This window comes from Gadus chalcogrammus, chromosome 22 (genome assembly GCF_026213295.1).
Source record: "Gadus chalcogrammus isolate NIFS_2021 chromosome 22, NIFS_Gcha_1.0, whole genome shotgun sequence".
Classification (NCBI taxonomy): Eukaryota; Metazoa; Chordata; class Actinopteri; order Gadiformes; family Gadidae; genus Gadus; species Gadus chalcogrammus.
In genome coordinates, this window is record NC_079433.1 from 15,918,889 (window position 1) to 15,936,388 (window position 17,500).

Here is a 17,500-nt window from a genome sequence, read left to right on the forward strand (position 1 = left end):
CAGGCAGGTGGTGACAGAAAGCCAAGTGGATGAGAGCATATGACTAGTGAATAGGACTATTATGGCTGCTAGAGCAAAGACAAAATGAAGTATCTGTGTAATGGCATTGTCACAGGAAGCCGGAAAACTGCAGCCTCGTAATACAAACAATTAATCAAACAAGTTCGGAAATAAGGTTATTCTTTCTTTTGGAAATGATTTCTTCTTTGAAGTTCCTTTGTGTGTGGCTTAACTCAAGAACTTTACTCAATGTCAGAAGATCATTTATTTTATGAGTTGTTTGGCTTGAACAGTGTGGGCAGTGGATTATTTGAGAGACATCCTTCTTGGACTTTGAATAAATCCACATTTATCCACCTTTTCGATAAATATGCAACTAAAGGAGAGCAGATACAGATTAAATTTCATGGGATTTCATGAAAACAAAAGCCAACAGCTTCATGGGGAAATCAAATATAATGTAATGACAACGTCAACGACCGGGTAGGAGCCAAAGCGTTGCAGCAAAGGAGCCATGATGACGAGAATCCGTTCTCCTGTCCGGGTGGGGGCGCTAAAGTTACCCACTGTCACAAACAAAGCCGGAGAGGAGGACCATGGCCAGGAAGACGAATCAGACCATCAGAGGTTTATTCCGGTTTACCTCTCTGCAGGACTGCCTTAAAGACCATTCTTTTGTAGTTATTATTAAAAACCATCAAAACGTCGTACACAATGAGGCAAGTCGAAAATATGTCTATGTTGTAAATTGTAAATCCTGTGATCGTGTTATGAACCGTACTGATCCGTACTATGGGAGAGACTAGTCAGAGACCAGGAGAAGAGCTGGTTAGCTTGTGCAGCTAGCAGGGGTTTGAACCTCAGTTAAACCAGCACCACATCACCGTGTTTAAAACGACTACACACTCAAATTAATTGTCTGAACGATTAAATATAATTCCCCTACATTACAGTTGGGTTGTGTACATGTCTGGTGTAGCCAAGCGGGGACACGTTCAGGAATGAATGAATGAATGGGTTCATTATTCCTATGGAGAGTATTGGACATTGTGTTGGTTAAATATGATGGATCTATCTTGTAAAGTCTTTATACTGGTAGCTGGTCTCATGTGTTTGTTGTGTTGCTTCCACAGAGGCGAATCGTGGAAGGGGCCGGGGGGGCAGGTTTGGATCCCGTGGAGGACTTGTGCAAGGGGTACAATTTGTGACTTATTCTACGTTTGACTTCGACATAGTTGCTGAATGGAGGGTCTTACTTTATATTCTGTTTCAGGTATCGCCCTTTTGTTCCACACATACCGTTTGATTTCTATGTGGTAGGTACAAGAGAAGATGATAATTAGCAACAGGGTGCATTGATAGGCTTCCATTTGTTTAAAGACAATAAAATACTATTGCAGTCTAATGCAAACTCTGATCCAATAATATCTTTCGTGTTTGGTTTGTCCAATCGTTTTAAATTTTTCTCTATATTCATATTGAATCTCAGTCATTGAACAATAAAGCCAAACCATAGTCTATTCCAATATGGTTTACGCTGTTCCCTGTTCGCTTCCAGTGTGAAATGGCGTTTTCCCCGGGTGAAGCCGGCGGACCGACGAGACGGTGTTCAGTGAATGCCTGCTGAAACGGAAACCAGGACCTCAGCCCCACCCCGGCTGAGCAGGTAGCCTCCCACATTCCAGCCCCCCGCGACCGTTGGTCATGTGGAGTCACATGGACGCCTCTAATCATTGTTTCCCCTCTTCCCTCTTCTTCCTTCCCAGTCTTCCATATTGTCTTTGGTAACAAAGATCAACAATGTCATTGATAACCTCATCGTGGCCCCCGGAAACTTTGAAGTGGTGAGTTAAATGTCGTTGATCCTACGGTCAGATCAGACGGATGGGTTTGGGTGGACCTTGATGTTCTTGTAGGAAATGCATGCAAGACTTATGAATTCAAAGTTGCTTCCTGCATTGTGGGAGATATGGTGGTTCAGGGATTGTTCTATATTGGTAGGAAGCACAAGAATCCAGTAGTTCCTTGGTAAAGGTGAGATCAGGCCACTGCTAGGTGATTACTTTATCCATCATCATAAGCTTGAATGGGCTTGAGTGCTGAGTTCAGTATGATTCAGGTTAGAAATGGTTCAGACCCACTTGTAGCAATTAACAATAGGTCAGGGTCGATATATGGCCGGAAAGGCCAACAAAAAATACCACATTTCTTATATTAATTCCTAGCAAATTGAAGAGGTGCGCCAAGTAGGATCTTACAAGAAGGGTACCATGACGACCGGACACAATGTGGCCGACCTGGTGGTCATTCTGAAGATCCTCCTACATGTGAGTCCAGCCACCGGAGGATGGCTCTATTTGCTTCAGTGGGTAGAATCATGGTCCTTTCCATTTCTGAGTAAGCTCAGACCACATGTTTCTCTTGCAGTGGAGGCCGTCGCGGCCCTTGGCAACAAGGTAGTGGAGACCCTTCACACTCAAGACCCCGCTGAAGGTGAGTGCACTGTGTTCGGGAAGTTGTGATCCCAACAAGTAAAGTTATGTAATTAATCAAGGGAACTATTAGTCACACGCACATTTCACGCACTGTTGAAAGATTGTCGCATCGCGCTGAATGAGACCTATATGCCACATGATGTGAAATGTTACCAGAGCAAAAAAGGATTGTCTTAATTGGTTCTCCTGGGATGGGTCCGTGGGGAGACGTAAAATGAGTGTGATTTCGATAAACATCTTAACCGAACCAGTCTGCTGTAGATGGTGTCCCCAACACCCTACTATGAAGCCTGTTCATGGGGTTATTGGGTCTATGGTTCAACGTTGTGTTGTACATGTGAGCTCCACCTCAACCCCCCTCCCTCCCCTGCTGGTCCTCCTCACTGCTCCTCCAGTGCTCTCCATGCTCACCAACGAGACGGGCTTTGAGATCAGCTCGGCAGACGCCACGGTGAAGATCCTGATCACCACCGTGCCCCCGAACCTGAGGAAGCTGGACCCCGAGCTGCACTGTAAGACACACACACATGCACAGGGAAACGCACATTCAGAGAGAGGAGAGCCCTTAGGCAAGTTTTTAACCCATTGAAATGATTTATGTTGCTTTAGTATTATTCGAGAAATGTGCGTTTGCAAATGGACACAAGCCATTTAAAATAACTATTTTCTCTTTGCAAATTTGTAGCTTTCTAGCTTCCAATATAATGATTTTGATGCAAGTTCTGGATCGTAATCTTGTATCCAGCGCGTTGCTCTGCAGAGGTTGGGCCTCGGCCTCCCCTTTGTACGTCAGACTTTGGCGAGAGTTATTCTTGTACCGTCCCCCGTGGGTGAATCAAGCCGCACTGGGGGACATGATCCATCATGTTCCTGAGTGGCACAATAAGCCACACCGCAGGGATTGTCTCGTCGCAAAGAACCGCTATAGCTGTCTTCAGTGCTTAAGGCACTCTTACATCGTCTGCATTGGGAGACTACTCTCAATCCAGTGTATCGATGACGCTTGAGTTGCAACCTAATTCTGTACTCCTCATCAGAGTGGCTGCTTGCTGGGCAGTGTATCTGTCCAGCAGGTCATAAGGTCTGCTGCTCTCATCAGGTGGTCCCCTCGGCGGGGGGAGTTTCGGCGTGCTCTGTTTTGAGACCAATACCACAGCGGCACTTTAGTGGAGAAACGTTGTGACCCGCCGCACTCAGCCCAGCAGTCGCCTCACACGGCGGACTTGTGAGCCCTTTTGGGGAGCTAGATTTACTGTGTGGACTCAACGCTTGACATGTGGTCGAAGCCCGCTCTCACGCATGGCTCGTCCGTATTGCTCACGGTTTGCAAAGCTTGCAAAATGCCTTGTGAACAACCTATTCAGAGTTTTCTGAAATTCTTCCGTACATGATTTTAAATGAGATGCATCACCTCCGTCTCTACTCTGCTGCTTGCCATTGAGTCATGACGTGTAGATGGCTCCCTCTAGTGCACAAAAGGTGATCAATAGTCATGCTAGTTTTGCAATGCATTTTAAGCTCACAATGCATATCGTTACGTTTTGAAAATCTTGGTCCCACCATGAGTGATATCCTTGTAATGGTCTGAGTTGGTGAAGCATGTTGGCGGCAGGGTTAGTAAGACTTGCTTTCTCCGCTCCCCCTTCACTAGTTTACTTCTGCAAAGTGTAATTCATCTGGGATATGAGCTAACATTGCTGCCCTATTGAACTTCGTGCCCCATAGCTGAGATAATTGATGGTGACCTTGGTTACTGGCTGTGTATGTAATAATGTAGAATAAAGTCTGGCTAAAGTAAAGGAGCACTATTTATATCAATTTCATAGCTGCGGACCCGAAAACGCATGTTGTTTAGATTTCTCTGCTGTACCGTATTTCACTTCCTCCTGAAGTGTGCACGTTCCACAAGTTTGGAAGTAACGCCAATCTGAAGGTGAAGCAGGTTAATTGTAGTTTCCAAATGTGTACATTGGGTGGAAACTAGAACGCACTTTAAATTAAAATGAGTGCAGGGTAGCGATACACGTTGAGATATGGGCAGAACCTATGGAAGAAGGGTGCTTATCTACCTATCCTCTGATCAGGAAGTATTTAAACCATAACATTTAGAAATTAAACCTTAATGCTTGTGTTAGTAGAATAATTGAATAATGGACACACAATATACAGATGTTACCAGAGGATCAACCAATGATCCTCAGCCCCTGGCTTGTACGTTCTTGTCTGATGCCGTGGTTGTGTCTCCTGCAGTGGACATCAAGGTGCTGCAGAGCGCCCTGGCCGCCATCCGTCACGCCCGCTGGTTCGAGGAGAACGCCTCCCAGTCCACGTGAGTGAAGCTCTCCCAACAGCTGGCTTGTTATTTCTGACCCAAACCGGTTGGTGTCTGTAATGTATTTGTAATTTGTACACTGTTGCAACCCTTGCATTTAGAGTCACTTTGCTCATTTACCCCCTTAAGGACCTCAGGGTGGTCTTAGTAGGGTCAGGGGTCACTGTAGCGTCAAGTGTATTGGTAGGTTTAGGGGTCTTGGTAGTGTCCGGGGTTGTAATGAGGTCAGGGGTCTTGGTGGGGTCAAGTGTATTTGTAGGGTCAGCGGTCTTGATAAGTGATTGATTTCTGGTATAGCAAGGTAATCGTTGAATGTGTTGTCTATTAATGTCAGCCATCCGACCCTGGTGGGTGTTTGGATGTCGTTCTAATTTGAACCCTGTGCCCCTCCCCTTCAGGGTGAAGGTGCTGATCCGTCTGCTCAAGGACCTGCGGCAGCGCTTCCCAGGCTTTGAGCCCCTCACCCCCTGGATCCTGGACCTCCTGGTCAGTCCTGGGTCTCCACACGGCACCTCTTAGCCCACTGCTTAAGTTACCCTTCTCTCCTATGTTTATCTTCTTAATCCAAACGGGTAAAAGAAAGCCATAGAGGCTCAGTCGGACACAACGCGGGGCTGTGATACCAGTGCCTTCGCCCTTGGGCAGTCCCACCTCCAGCTGGAGCAAACCTGAGCTGATCTGGACTGTAATGAGCAGGCAGCAACTACAACCACCCTGTTTATGGGTGGCTATATGTGGGCAATACTGCAGGTCAATGACGGGTCATTAGTAAGAGATCTTTGTTGTCAGCCAGCTGTCGGGATACCCTAAAAATACAACGCATTTAAAAAAAAAAAAAAAGTGTATGTATAGATGCTGTCATACACAACTGCTTGACTGACCAATGTTCTCTTTTCCTTCCAGGGGCATTCTGCTGTGATGAACAACCCCTCCAGACAGCCGTTGTCCCTTAATGTTGCTTACAGGTTTGTTCATCCCTGCAGCCATCTTTCCATCTCTTATTCACGCAGATGCACCAGTCAGTCACCCTGTTCCCACAGCAGACATCTTGAATTAGATTCAGATTTAAGGGATGGGATCACTAGTGAAATCTAAACTTTCAATATTGGTAATGGATTGACATAAAATGGAATATTCGATTTTTATAAAAACATAAACGATTCTTTGGGATTTGATTTCTCCTTTTGTTTAGGTATGTTGGCAATGCAGTATCTGTTCTTACCATCTTGCTTTTACGATCCCTTATTTTACAACCCCCCTGCCTGTGGAGTTCTTTAATTCAAGATGGCTGCCCAGTGAAAAGGACCCTGTTGTGTTGTGTTCAGCCCCACCTGAGCCTCCTCCGACCCCATAGTTAGACCCATAATACTGAGCTGTGGTCTCCTCAGGCGCTGCCTGCAGATGCTGGCCGCGGGGCTCTTCCTGCCCGGGTCGGTGGGCATCACGGACCCCTGCGAGAGCGGCAACTTCCGGGTGCACACGGTCATGACCCTGGAGCAGCAGGTATGTTCACCAACACCGGGGTGGTCCCCCCGTAGTGGACCGCGTCGGAGAGCAGCAGACCGCACACGGCGGCTTTTTGACGAAGGCATGGCGGCGCTTTGTAGAAGCGAGCAGCGGGCTCGTGCTTGTGGCCACTGCCGGGTGGTTGGTTTGTCTGTAAAGTCTGCTTGTGGTTCTCCAGGACATGGTGTGCTTCACGGCCCAGACGTTGGTGAGGGTGCTGTCCCACGGCGGCTACAGGAAGATCCTGGGCCTGGAAGGAGACGCAAGCTGTAAGCGCCGCGCCATTCATTTTCATTTTAAATCGTTGACCACTGCAGTGCGATCCAACCGGAACTAGTTCACGATATTTTCAAGGCAATCAAATACCACATTTGTGACGGGTAATCACAGGAAATGAGAACGCAATATTAAAAAAAGAGTGCCGCACAAACAACATTTCCGAAGACGCAAATGATTATTTCAAGCACATTCTTCGCATGCTACATTCTCTGCTCGCGAGAGCATTATAAACAGAATGTTTGCATGAATGTTGCCCTGATTAAAAGTTGGTGGGCATCGGATAAAAGGTAAATGGAACCCCAAAATCATCTTGAAATCCTGTATAATTCTGATGGTAAGATCAGCGTCCTCCACTTCATACCAGTACATTTTCTATGGGTTTGATTTGAGTGACTCGGATAAAGCTTAAATCAATGTGTACATCCTCTACATTCGATGGCAAGCTTGCAGTTTACTAAAGCATAAACCTGGTTCCAGATTTGGCAATGGAGATGTCCACGTGGGACGGCGTGATCGTCACGCCCTCGGAGAAGGCCTACGAGAAGCCCCCCGAGAGGAAGGAGGAGGAAGAGGAAGAGGGGCTGGAGGAGGAGGGCGGCGGGGAGGACGAGAGCATGGAGACGCAGGAATAAGAGGACTTCCCCCTGTTCAGGTAACACCCTTCAACCCCCCCCCCCCCAAACCTCTAAGCCTGTATAAGATCTGGACTTTGCAAAATAGGACATGCAATTGAAGGGTGAAGGGCCACAAATTGAATGACAAATCTATGTCAAAATATCGGTGAATTCATGCATTACCTTCCAGTCTACCTCTACAGACCTTGGGAGGTTTGTGGAGGAATCGGTGGACTGGATGGTACGATTTACGATCAATTCGTTTTTTACAGAAAGAAAAAAAGTGTTTTCCAGTTTTTCCTTAGTTGCGTTTCCCAGTTGTGTTTGACGTGTCCACCGTCCAGTGATGCTCCTAGTAACATCTCTGTTCTGTCCTACAGGGTGTCTCATGGGATGTTTGGACTGACCGCTGTTCCTTCCTCCGTCTGTCTGTCATGTTGTTGTTTTCCATTCAAATGTCGTCTGACATTTGTAAATATCAGTTGGTTTTGATTTGTATTGTGAAGTGTCTTTTTCTTACTCGGTAGTTATTAGTATAATAAAACCTTTTTATTGACCTTATCCCCTTGTGTATTATTTTTTATTCTAACAGGATTTCTGTATGTAGTTAATATAAACCAGTTCACGTATCCAGAATAACACTCCAAACCGTGGGTCCTTCAAATGTTCCTTCTGATCGGGGTGACACTACGTATATCCGTGGACCCGTGACTCGTATGACGGAAGAGGAAACGCAGAACGATACTGGTTGAAGGTGAAGCCTAGCCTACTGCTCTCAGCGATATGCTGTCACAACTCAATTCAGCAGGACAGTAAAACTCTTAATTAAATTTTGATGGGAAATAAACTTGTGTTGCATGGTTAGGGATAGGACGATGACAACTGGGTGGTTTTTGATTGGATATTGGGCATGAGTGAGATCTACCAATAGAGAAAAGGTTCAGCATCAGGTTAATGTGTAAGCATCTTTATTTTTCTTTCTAAAAAGACAAAGCAACATTTTGTAGGCATAAGTAAAAACACTGCTGAGCTCACAATTAGTTTTTATATATAATCTTTTATGTTATGTTACAGTATTAACAATTCTTCTCATATGGGCTTTTTCTACCCATTGGGTAGGATCTGTGCATAATATATTAATATATTAAAGTTATATACAGCATTGTACAAATAAACAGACCACTGGAAAAAACAAGCACCATTGGAAGTGAGGCACGCTAAGGATCGGACTGTTTGGAGTGCAAGTGGTCTCCTGTGGCTGCTTCGATGTCGCATCAGTTCACGTAGGCTTATAGACATGCAAACCCAGGGGAGGTTACCAACGGGACGTGTAGAAAGAATGACGAGTCTTCAGGTCGGAGAACTCATAGTGTTAAAGCACTGATGTGACAGCAATTGACAGCAAACAGCAGTAGCAGCGAAAGGTAGCAGCAGCAGTACTGAAGACCGGAGGGCAGGTCGCGCGCCCAGCGGGAGGTGCGAGCAGCAGTACGGTGGTTCGGTCTCTCCAACGGGAGGGACAGCCCACAGTGAGAGAGGAGTAACGTCAAAAGTACCAAGGAACGCAAACTGGGGGAGAAGTCACTATTTAAAATGGATGAGGGTTGGTCGTCGACCCTCGGGCTTTAAATTTCTTCTACCGTTCATAAAAGCCTATTTAACCGGTGTTCATCGCTATGTTCATGTATGCCAAGGGAAGCCCAATCTCAAGGTGATTTTGTTGTGTAATGTTAGTTGCCTGTTAATGATTGTTAAATACAAAGAAAACCTTAAAAAAAAAACGTCCTCCAATGTGAAACATCAAATAAATAAGAATAAATAAAGGGTGAATTGAAAATGCGCAATGGCAAGTATGGCTTCACAACAATGACCCGGTCCTAGATGCATGTATAATTATCATATGCCTTTGCTCTCTATATTAACATTGAATCATGCCTTAAGTGCAGTTTACTGTAAGTCATTCAATTTACCCCCCTGAACACGAGAATGCACCGGTTTAAGAGTCCCCTTTTGAAATGAGGTATTTTCAAACTAAAGGGAGGGATGAGAAATACAAAGTAAGTGCTCCCTATTTAAACCAATCTCCATGAATTGCCTGCTCTGAAGCCACTGGAGCCGTGACCTGGCAGACACATAAAGTGCTACTGTAGGGGAACAGGGCCAAAGGACAGGTGGACAGGAAGTGAAGGACAGGTGGACAGGAAGTGAAGGTCAAAGGAGAGGTGGACAGGAAGTGAAGGCCAAAGGACAGGTGGACAGGAAGTGAAGGTCTCAGGAAACAGAAGAACAAAGTGGGCATTCATAATTGTTGACCTTGTGTTCCTTTAGCAGGGTTTGAGCGCTGCCCCGTCCAGACTTAAGCCTTTGTATATTGGGTGGTATAACCGCAGGCTAGATGGAGCTGTCTTTGACACTCTTGTAAGCCCCATATAACATCCCTCCATTGCATCATGGAACCCTGCAGATGAGGCTTCTTCTTACCATAGAGCTGGCTTCTGTCTCCAGTACCCTGCAGATGAGGCTTCTTCTTACCATAGAGCTGGCTTCTGTCTTCTCCTGACCATAGAACTGATTCTGTCTTCACCCCTCTGGCCCGGAGTCATGCCCATATCGCTGCAGGGGCTGCCCTGACAGGCAGCCCATTTCAGGAGGACTTTTTGGCCTTTTGTCAGTACGATTCGGACACGGGTTCTCCTCCGACTGTGGTGAACTCCCCCCACGCCTGGGTTTGGGCTTTGTCGGTACTGAAGATAATATTTTACTGTCCTGCATTGACTATTAAAAAAACAAGGAGACCAACTCAAATACAAAGAGGAAAAAACATCAAAGAATTATTCTCTGCATTTAAACAGTGAGTTAGTGCAAGTTCAAATTGGCTTCTTTTCCAAACCTATTATGGTGTAAAATTCTGGCATAAATGTGGGTCTTTTCAACTCAATATATATGAAAAATCATGAACCATTACTTTTTTGTTTGTATGTGTGGACGAGAGTGGATTCGCAGTGGATTGTCTGCAACATACATTGAGTATACAAAAAAATGTACTGCAGCTCAATAAAAAACATATGACGAGTTAACCCTTCGTGGGGGGGTTCTGCAGATGTGGCCCCGCGAAGCCTCACGGGACTTTCCTCACTTCCGCCTCTCCTCCCCCTTGCCGCTTCCGCTTGCTTTCACCACCAGAGGGCGCTGCTGTGCTTTCACTCTCCCTTCTGCCAGCCTGACGCTCAAGCCACAAGCTACCCGAGTCCGACCCGCAGTCGAGCAGTGAGGAGGTGTTATTGCTGTACTGGCTGTAAAACGCTGCGCTGCCCCTGTAGTGTCCCATCACCTCGCTGTAGGTGGGCGGTGGGCTCTCCGTCCGAGTGTTCGCACCGCCGACTCCGGAGGTGAAACTCGGCCCGCGGCCGACATAAATGTCGATGAAGTTCCTGTCGTAGACGGTCCGGTTGGGCGGCGCGCGCACCGAGGCCCGGCTCAGCTCCAGCTGCTGCTCGGGGTCCCGCAGCTTCAGGGTGCAGGGGCCCTTGTAGGGGGGCAGCTCCTCGCCGTCGGACAGGGAGATGGACGGCGGCAGGTTGATGATGTCCTGCTGCAGGTAGGGGTAGGTGGGCTGGAAGCGGCAGAGGTGCTGGTTCTGCTGCTGTGTGTAGGCGGGCGGGTTGCAGACCAGCCGCTCCTGGGTGCCCTGGGGCCCGTACATCACCTGCGTGGGGAAGGGGCGTAAGGGGAGCGGGGGTGAGCGTCGACTACACGCCTGTGGGTCAATGGGGAACGCGGCATGGATTGGCTGGACTAAACCGGTTCATTATCAGGGACCTAAAACAATAAAAGTCTCAATGGATATGTTGAGCTTGTCCCACTACGGGTGTCCTACACATACTAGGGCCCAATCCCATTTCTACCCCTTACCCCTTCACCTTACCGCTCCCCCTTATTTTGAAGGGGAAGGAGAAGGGGAAGGGGAAGGGGAAGGGGTAAGGGGAAGGGGAAGGGGTAAGGGGAAGGGGAAGGGGGAAGGGGAAGGGGAAGGGGAAGGGGAAGGGGAAGGGGTAAGGGGTAGAAATGGGATTGGGCCTAGATGTTTGTTTCCATATGTGAACCATGATCATGATCAGGGCTATGGGTGTCATATGATCACATAGCATTACACAATATTCTGCACTGAGACAGTGAGGGTAACTGCACGAGCACTGTGTTAAGCTATGGACGTCCTCACTACAACGCCGACACACCTGATGCTGGCTGATATTGGACCCTGTGTAGGGGTTCATGGGTGGGGAACTCTCCATAGAGGCAGCGGAGCTGAGCAGTAACCCAGCTCTCCTAATCCACTGACGGCAGCAGATTTAGAGATACTTACATATTGAGGATCTATTTTAGTGTGGTTCTTTTATTTTATGACTTTTTTTTATTTTATGACTGTTTCTATTCTCTAGTAAGGTCAGTGTTTCAGGACCCCCTCTGAACAAGCTAACAGAAGGCCTAGCTGCATTTCTAAATAAACCCTTCACCACAGGGGTTCTGTGCTGAGTCACCACACAGCCATCCTGGAAGGAACGAAGAGAGATGGGAGCTAGCAGGGCTGGGATCGATCCTAGTCTGGGTGAAAAGGCGTACTGCTCACCATTCGGACAAATCAAAGTCATTTCTATCCATCTACCTTCGGGGCATCAGTGCCTCAATGGGCTAGTGACCAACCGACTGATGTAGCTTCTCCAGACACACACAAACTAAACACTGATTGGGTTTAGTGCCTGTACAGGATCAACTGAAGTGCTTTTGTAACCCAAGTTTCTCCATTAGGTGGACTTCTCCCAGGTGACCAGAGAGAGAAGCTCTCAGGTAACATTATGGTAACCAGCCTTTAGATGGAGGAAGTGAGCAGGATGTTTTTAAGGAACAGAGAGACCATTTGCAAATAGATTTGTTTGGAGGGTTATGTTGCTGACATTTTTCCTCCTTAAAACCCTTTATACAGATTTCCTTAGATTTGTTTTTGATTTTTTTCTTCCACCTCTGAGATCTATTGGCTGGACTCATGGAAAGACTAAAACAAACTGGATAACATATTGATTTGGACGTACTGAAGTGAAACCCAGGTTTCTAGTTTGAGTTTGACACTGGCCCTTTTCTCATTGGTTTTCGGTGAGCAGTGATGTGATTTTCACCGTACACTATTTGAAGACAATACCCTTTACATATATAATATCAGCGTTAAATGAATACCCAGTAGGAGTGTGGAGTGTGTGTTGGACCCACCAGCTGTGTAGCCTGTTGGCGGTGGCCTTGGTGCCGGGCTCGGCTGTGTCGGCTCAGGAAGGCCAGGGCAGAGAGCCGGTAGTGGTTGAGAAGGCAGATGATCACCACCACCATTACCATCATAACCACCAGGATAATTATTATCTGAACAAACTCCAGTTCAGCTGCAGACAGGAGGAGGCGTTTGAAGACAGGAAAAGATAAAGATTAGTTTTGGTTGGTATACAGGTCAAGGCATGAACGGCAATTAAAGTGACTAATCACTCACACAAAAAAATGTGAAGGAGTTGCGGTTAAAACAAAGCGCAATGCGCTGGGCTACACTGGGACAGACTCAGTGGGGAAGTGTAACGTCAAAGGAGTCCAGACCACATAATGGTGCAGAATTCATTCAATAACAGCATAATCCCCTCCCAGCTGTGCCCCAACCTCAGAGAACCAGGGATTGAGCGCCTCCTGTATACATGGACCCATGAATTGCCCCAGGTGAGAGAGTGTGGGCACCCCTCATCCTCCCTCTCCCCAAGCAAGGCCTTCTCAAGGCCAGTCTATCATCACTACTCCCTAAGGCTAGAGGATTCTCCGCCGAGACCTTGAAGCGACTCTGATACACTGATGTTGCTATTTTTTGATACTATTCAATGATGGGATGCATTCTTGGATTATTTGGTGGACTAGAACTGGATTAGTGAGTCAGACTCCAGGTAAAACTGGAGGCTGATTCACCTCCGGGCTGAAGCAGTCTTGGTGCCCCAGCATGGGCTAGAGCACATTGGACCGTCGGGACATGGGCTAGACTTTAAAGAGTGTACTCTTTGGGCTCCATTTCCAGTTGTTTGTGGATCCAAATTCATTTGAATGCTTGGGTCAGAGTCACATTCTGACTTAGAGATCAGCGTCAAGAATAAATGAATGCCAGTAGAACACTGAGTCAACCACTTTGGTCTGTTCATCCGGTGGCGCCAGGGAACGTGTGAAGACAATACCCAATCAGGTATGTCATTGTCTCTTCTAATTCATTCTGGCTTATCTCTACAGTTGCTATGCGTTGTCCTTTTCTCCTAGCATTTTTTCTACATTTAACCAGCCCTCCAGATTTCTATCCATCGGTTCGGTTTGCTCTTTACAGAGTGGGGAAGATGAGCCAGCTCCTGGTGGAACTCCTGGTCCAGAATGCACCACTGCATCTCGTGTTCACCCAACCTCAGTACGCATATCTCCAGATTGAAGTCCTCCACGTTGTCGTTCAGGGTTTTCCATCTACAACCACCTCCATCACATGACTTCTCCGTCCCTACCCTGAGGACCACTGAGGCAGCGGCGTCTGAGGCTGCCACCCTGTGGGTCTACACAGCCCCCCACGTCCTGAGTGGGGGGCTTGCCTCCAGGTGGGGCTACCTGGCTCTGTTCTCACTGCACATCCCTCCCTTCCTTTAGAAGCCTCTGTACACCCTCTTCTGAGAACATCTCATAGACAAGCTTGTGTTCTTGGTTGTATTTAGATGTGTTCCTATAGCTACTCTGCACTTCTCCAGTAGTTATAGTCTATAATCAACTTTTCCCAACACAGACACTTTGGATACGAGTTAATAATGCATCTGTATGTGCTGAACAGAGGGCTTTTGAATTCTAATCCCGGTTGACGTGGAGGATTGTATCGTCCCGGAGGTAACCATCCCACTGCTGTAATGTACCAGGGATCATTCTAACAGGGAGGATCTTTTAATGATTATTTATGATAATGAGTCCCATGTACTACAAAATAAGCATTTGTGTTCATAACAAAATCATCATTCAGAACTCCAGCCTAACTGCTGCTGTTAGCCAATAAGCAATAAGGTGACCTGCAGGATACTGTCTGCACTGTGTGAGTTCAACACGCGCTTTGTTTGAGACCACAAAATACATCAAAACACTACCAAAACGACTTTCAATACAATATTACTACCGGTATATTCAAATTGTGTAACACACCCTGAACATGTTTTATTTCTCGAATATTTACTATCGTTGTCATTTTGAGAAACCGTCCTATTGAACCTCAGCTGATCACAAATCAAACCCACTAATGACCATGGTCCTCATCTTCAGGAACCCCTCATGGGTCACTTCCCCATCCAGACCTTTAAAGGCTGTCATGCTGGGGGTACCCCTGATGAGCAGGCTAATGGGGGAGCTGGAAGCTGAGTGAAGTGCAGATGCCAATCAGATAGTCAGGACATGGGGGAGGGGCTTAATATTGGGACCCAAAGGCCACAACCAGCCCCTCCACCGTTTAATACATATTGATATATTGAGATGTATTGAAATGTATTCTTTAAAACGTACAGATTCATAAATAAACATGTGCATTGTTAAAATGGGAACTGCAATTGTGAAACACGTTGATGGTGAAAGTAGCAAAATGCAAATAATGACATTAATATATGCAGCCTGAGAGAAGACAAAACAACTCAGTGGCGAGCAGACGTGCTGAACAACAGCGGGAGATCGAGGCCTTGACCTTCGACATCTGACCCGAGAAAAGGGGCGGGCGGAGCCAGCAGCCGTGTTATGAGTCGTCTGGTGCATCAGTAATGCACTTCCTGGCTGGTCTGCAGACAGCCAGCCAGAAGGGAATACAGCTGCTTCCTACGGCCAAATTATAACACGTATTTTGCAACACACGTGTAACATGCAAGATAAACAAAACGATTATGTACGATGCATGTTTATATATGTTGGTAATATTTCTTAGAGCCAAACATCCAGATTGCACAAATGAATGTTTCAATTATATGTGCGGCATTATTGAACCCAAAGGTTTCAGCACAATTAAATGGAGTTTAATCAGTGTTTCAGTTTGTTTTTGCCGTTCCGAGATAGATATGAAGGTAGTCCCTAGTCTTTTTCCAGTTCTGTCGTCTGGAGGAGACATCAGTAGACTGAACTGAAGCCAAACATGGGGGAGTTCTTACGCACCACATATCATGCACATAATTCTCACTCACTTATCTCCAATGTAATGTTAACGGGGGGAATGCACATTCGCCCAATGCAACGCTATTAGGCTGTAGGCCTATAAACAATATCGCACATAATAATAAAGGTAAATAAAGACTAAGAATTCAGGAAAATAAATCCAGGTTAGCTGGTAGACTGCTGACATGACGGCGTCCTCTCGTTGGATCGGGTATGGATCTCCGTTTGGCTGAATACTTATATGACATCATTGCAAATACGTATTAAACCAAATCGATTTAGGCAAATGGGAAGATAGGCAAATAGCCTACTTCACTGCGCCATCTCTGTAGCCTCCTCATAAAAGGCGAATGAAGCGACTTCTCCGCATGAACCGGGTCCTCAAGAGTCCAGACACACTCACCACCAGCGAACACTAAACCCAATGTGTGCAGAAACAGAAATGAGAAGGATAGAAACTGACTTACATATATCCATGCCCTGTGGCTGGGTTCCGGTGCAGTTGCAGGAGCAAATAACATTGGATTGGGTGTTCGTGGAGCCACTCGCAGGCGTTCTGTCCTGCATGGGGCGGCTTGGGAGTAACGGGACGCCGGGAGCTCAGCCGCCAGGAGGACCGGCAGGGGGTCCGGCAGCTCGCTGTCAGCGTCGGCCTCTAGCCTCCACTAAACCTCCTCTCACGCCATTTTAGCCTCGTCCCAGTCCCAGTGACCGCTCCGTCGTCAGGCCCCGGGCCACATCCTGCGGTATCGCACCACGGTTTCTCCTCTGCGCTCCGCACGGGTTCATTCACAATGATCTCCCGGAGCAGGACGTGCTGATAGATTAGTGTGTGTACGTGTGTGTGCGTGTGTGTGCATGTATATACGTGTGTGTGTGTGTGTGTGTGTGTGCGTGTGCGTGTGTGTGTGCGTGTGCGTGTGCGTGTGTGTATGTGTGTATGTGTGTGTGTGTGTGTGTGTGTGTGTGTGTGTGTGAGTGTGTGTGTTGCCCTGCCACCCTGCCACCCTTCCCCCAGCGCTTCCTCCCGTCTCGCCTAAAACGGGGAGCGGCTGCAGCCACGCAGTGAGGCGGGGGGGTTGGGGCGGGACGGGACGGCGGGGGGGGGCGGAAGGCTAGACTGGCGCGCAGACGGTGCGTCGCGGCGTCGGATTACAGCGGCGGCCATGAGCCATTAAGGAGGCACGCAGACCTCTGTGCGTGGCCCCCCGAACACCAACTACACGGACTGCAATGGAGTCTATGAAGAGGTTCAGTAAGTGCAATACGATGCAAGGTTTATATTTTATATGTTTGGTCCTTGTGACAATGATGTAAATGCTTCCAATACTATCCATTTTACCTTTAAATAAACTATATCCTCAATTAAAGCTGTCTATTTTTCTTGGAGCATTAAATTAATTTGTTTGCAATCTCATTACCTAAATGACGGAATCATTCGTCCTAAAAAGTGCCTGAGAGGAAATACCGTCTCCCTGGTCTGGGAGCCGACCTGTTCATAATGAGCTGGGTCGTTTGCACTCATGTTACTCATGTTAGTGCGTTCTCTTCTCAGGACAGGACGTCTATAGGTGCCGATTCATGCTGCTGCGGGTGGGGGCTCAAACAGTCGATGCACCCCTCACGATAAACCGTCTACGAAACCGCAGCCACAGGACTTGCTGCTCTGGGCATCAGGGCTTGGAAGATTAGTCAAACGCACGCATTTCAGCACCATAGGAAATGAACAGCGACACACGCACAAGTACACGCACACACACAATATCTAAAGGGAATGGAGGTCAAAGGTTTAACTTAAGATACACACAACTACGCGTAAAGAAAGTACCTAATAATCTATGCACCGAGACGATTTCATGAAAGGCTCACATGCACCTAAATCATATTGACAAAGTGCACATCCAACACAGGTTTTTTATAAAGAAAAAGTCTTTAATAACATTGAAAGGAGTCCGATAATACGGTGGTAATATATTTTTTCTTTTACTAAGAAATACATTTGTGTTCTCGTTCGTTGCTTTTGAAGCGTTCACCACCATCTTGCCAATGAT

At 46.9% G+C, this 17,500-nt stretch overlaps 1 protein-coding gene and 1 pseudogene across 1 annotated transcript; one reads left to right on the top strand and one right to left on the bottom strand.

Moving 5' to 3' along the window:
* The first annotated feature begins 792 nt into the window (after positions 1–792).
* LOC130376284 (interleukin enhancer-binding factor 2 homolog) lies at positions 793–7,264 on the top strand (annotated as a pseudogene).
* A 2,423-nt stretch (positions 7,265–9,687) lies between these two features.
* Positions 9,688–16,370, bottom strand: LOC130376308 (protein TMEPAI-like). Its single transcript, XM_056583541.1, has 3 exons — positions 15,917–16,370; positions 12,489–12,652; positions 9,688–10,932 (listed from the first exon to the last, which is right to left on the bottom strand). The coding sequence occupies exons 1-3, from the start codon at positions 16,014–16,016 to the stop codon at positions 10,345–10,347; spliced, it is 852 nt and encodes a 283-aa protein (XP_056439516.1). The 5' UTR covers positions 16,017–16,370; the 3' UTR covers positions 9,688–10,344.
* Positions 16,371–17,500: the final 1,130 nt, after the last annotated feature.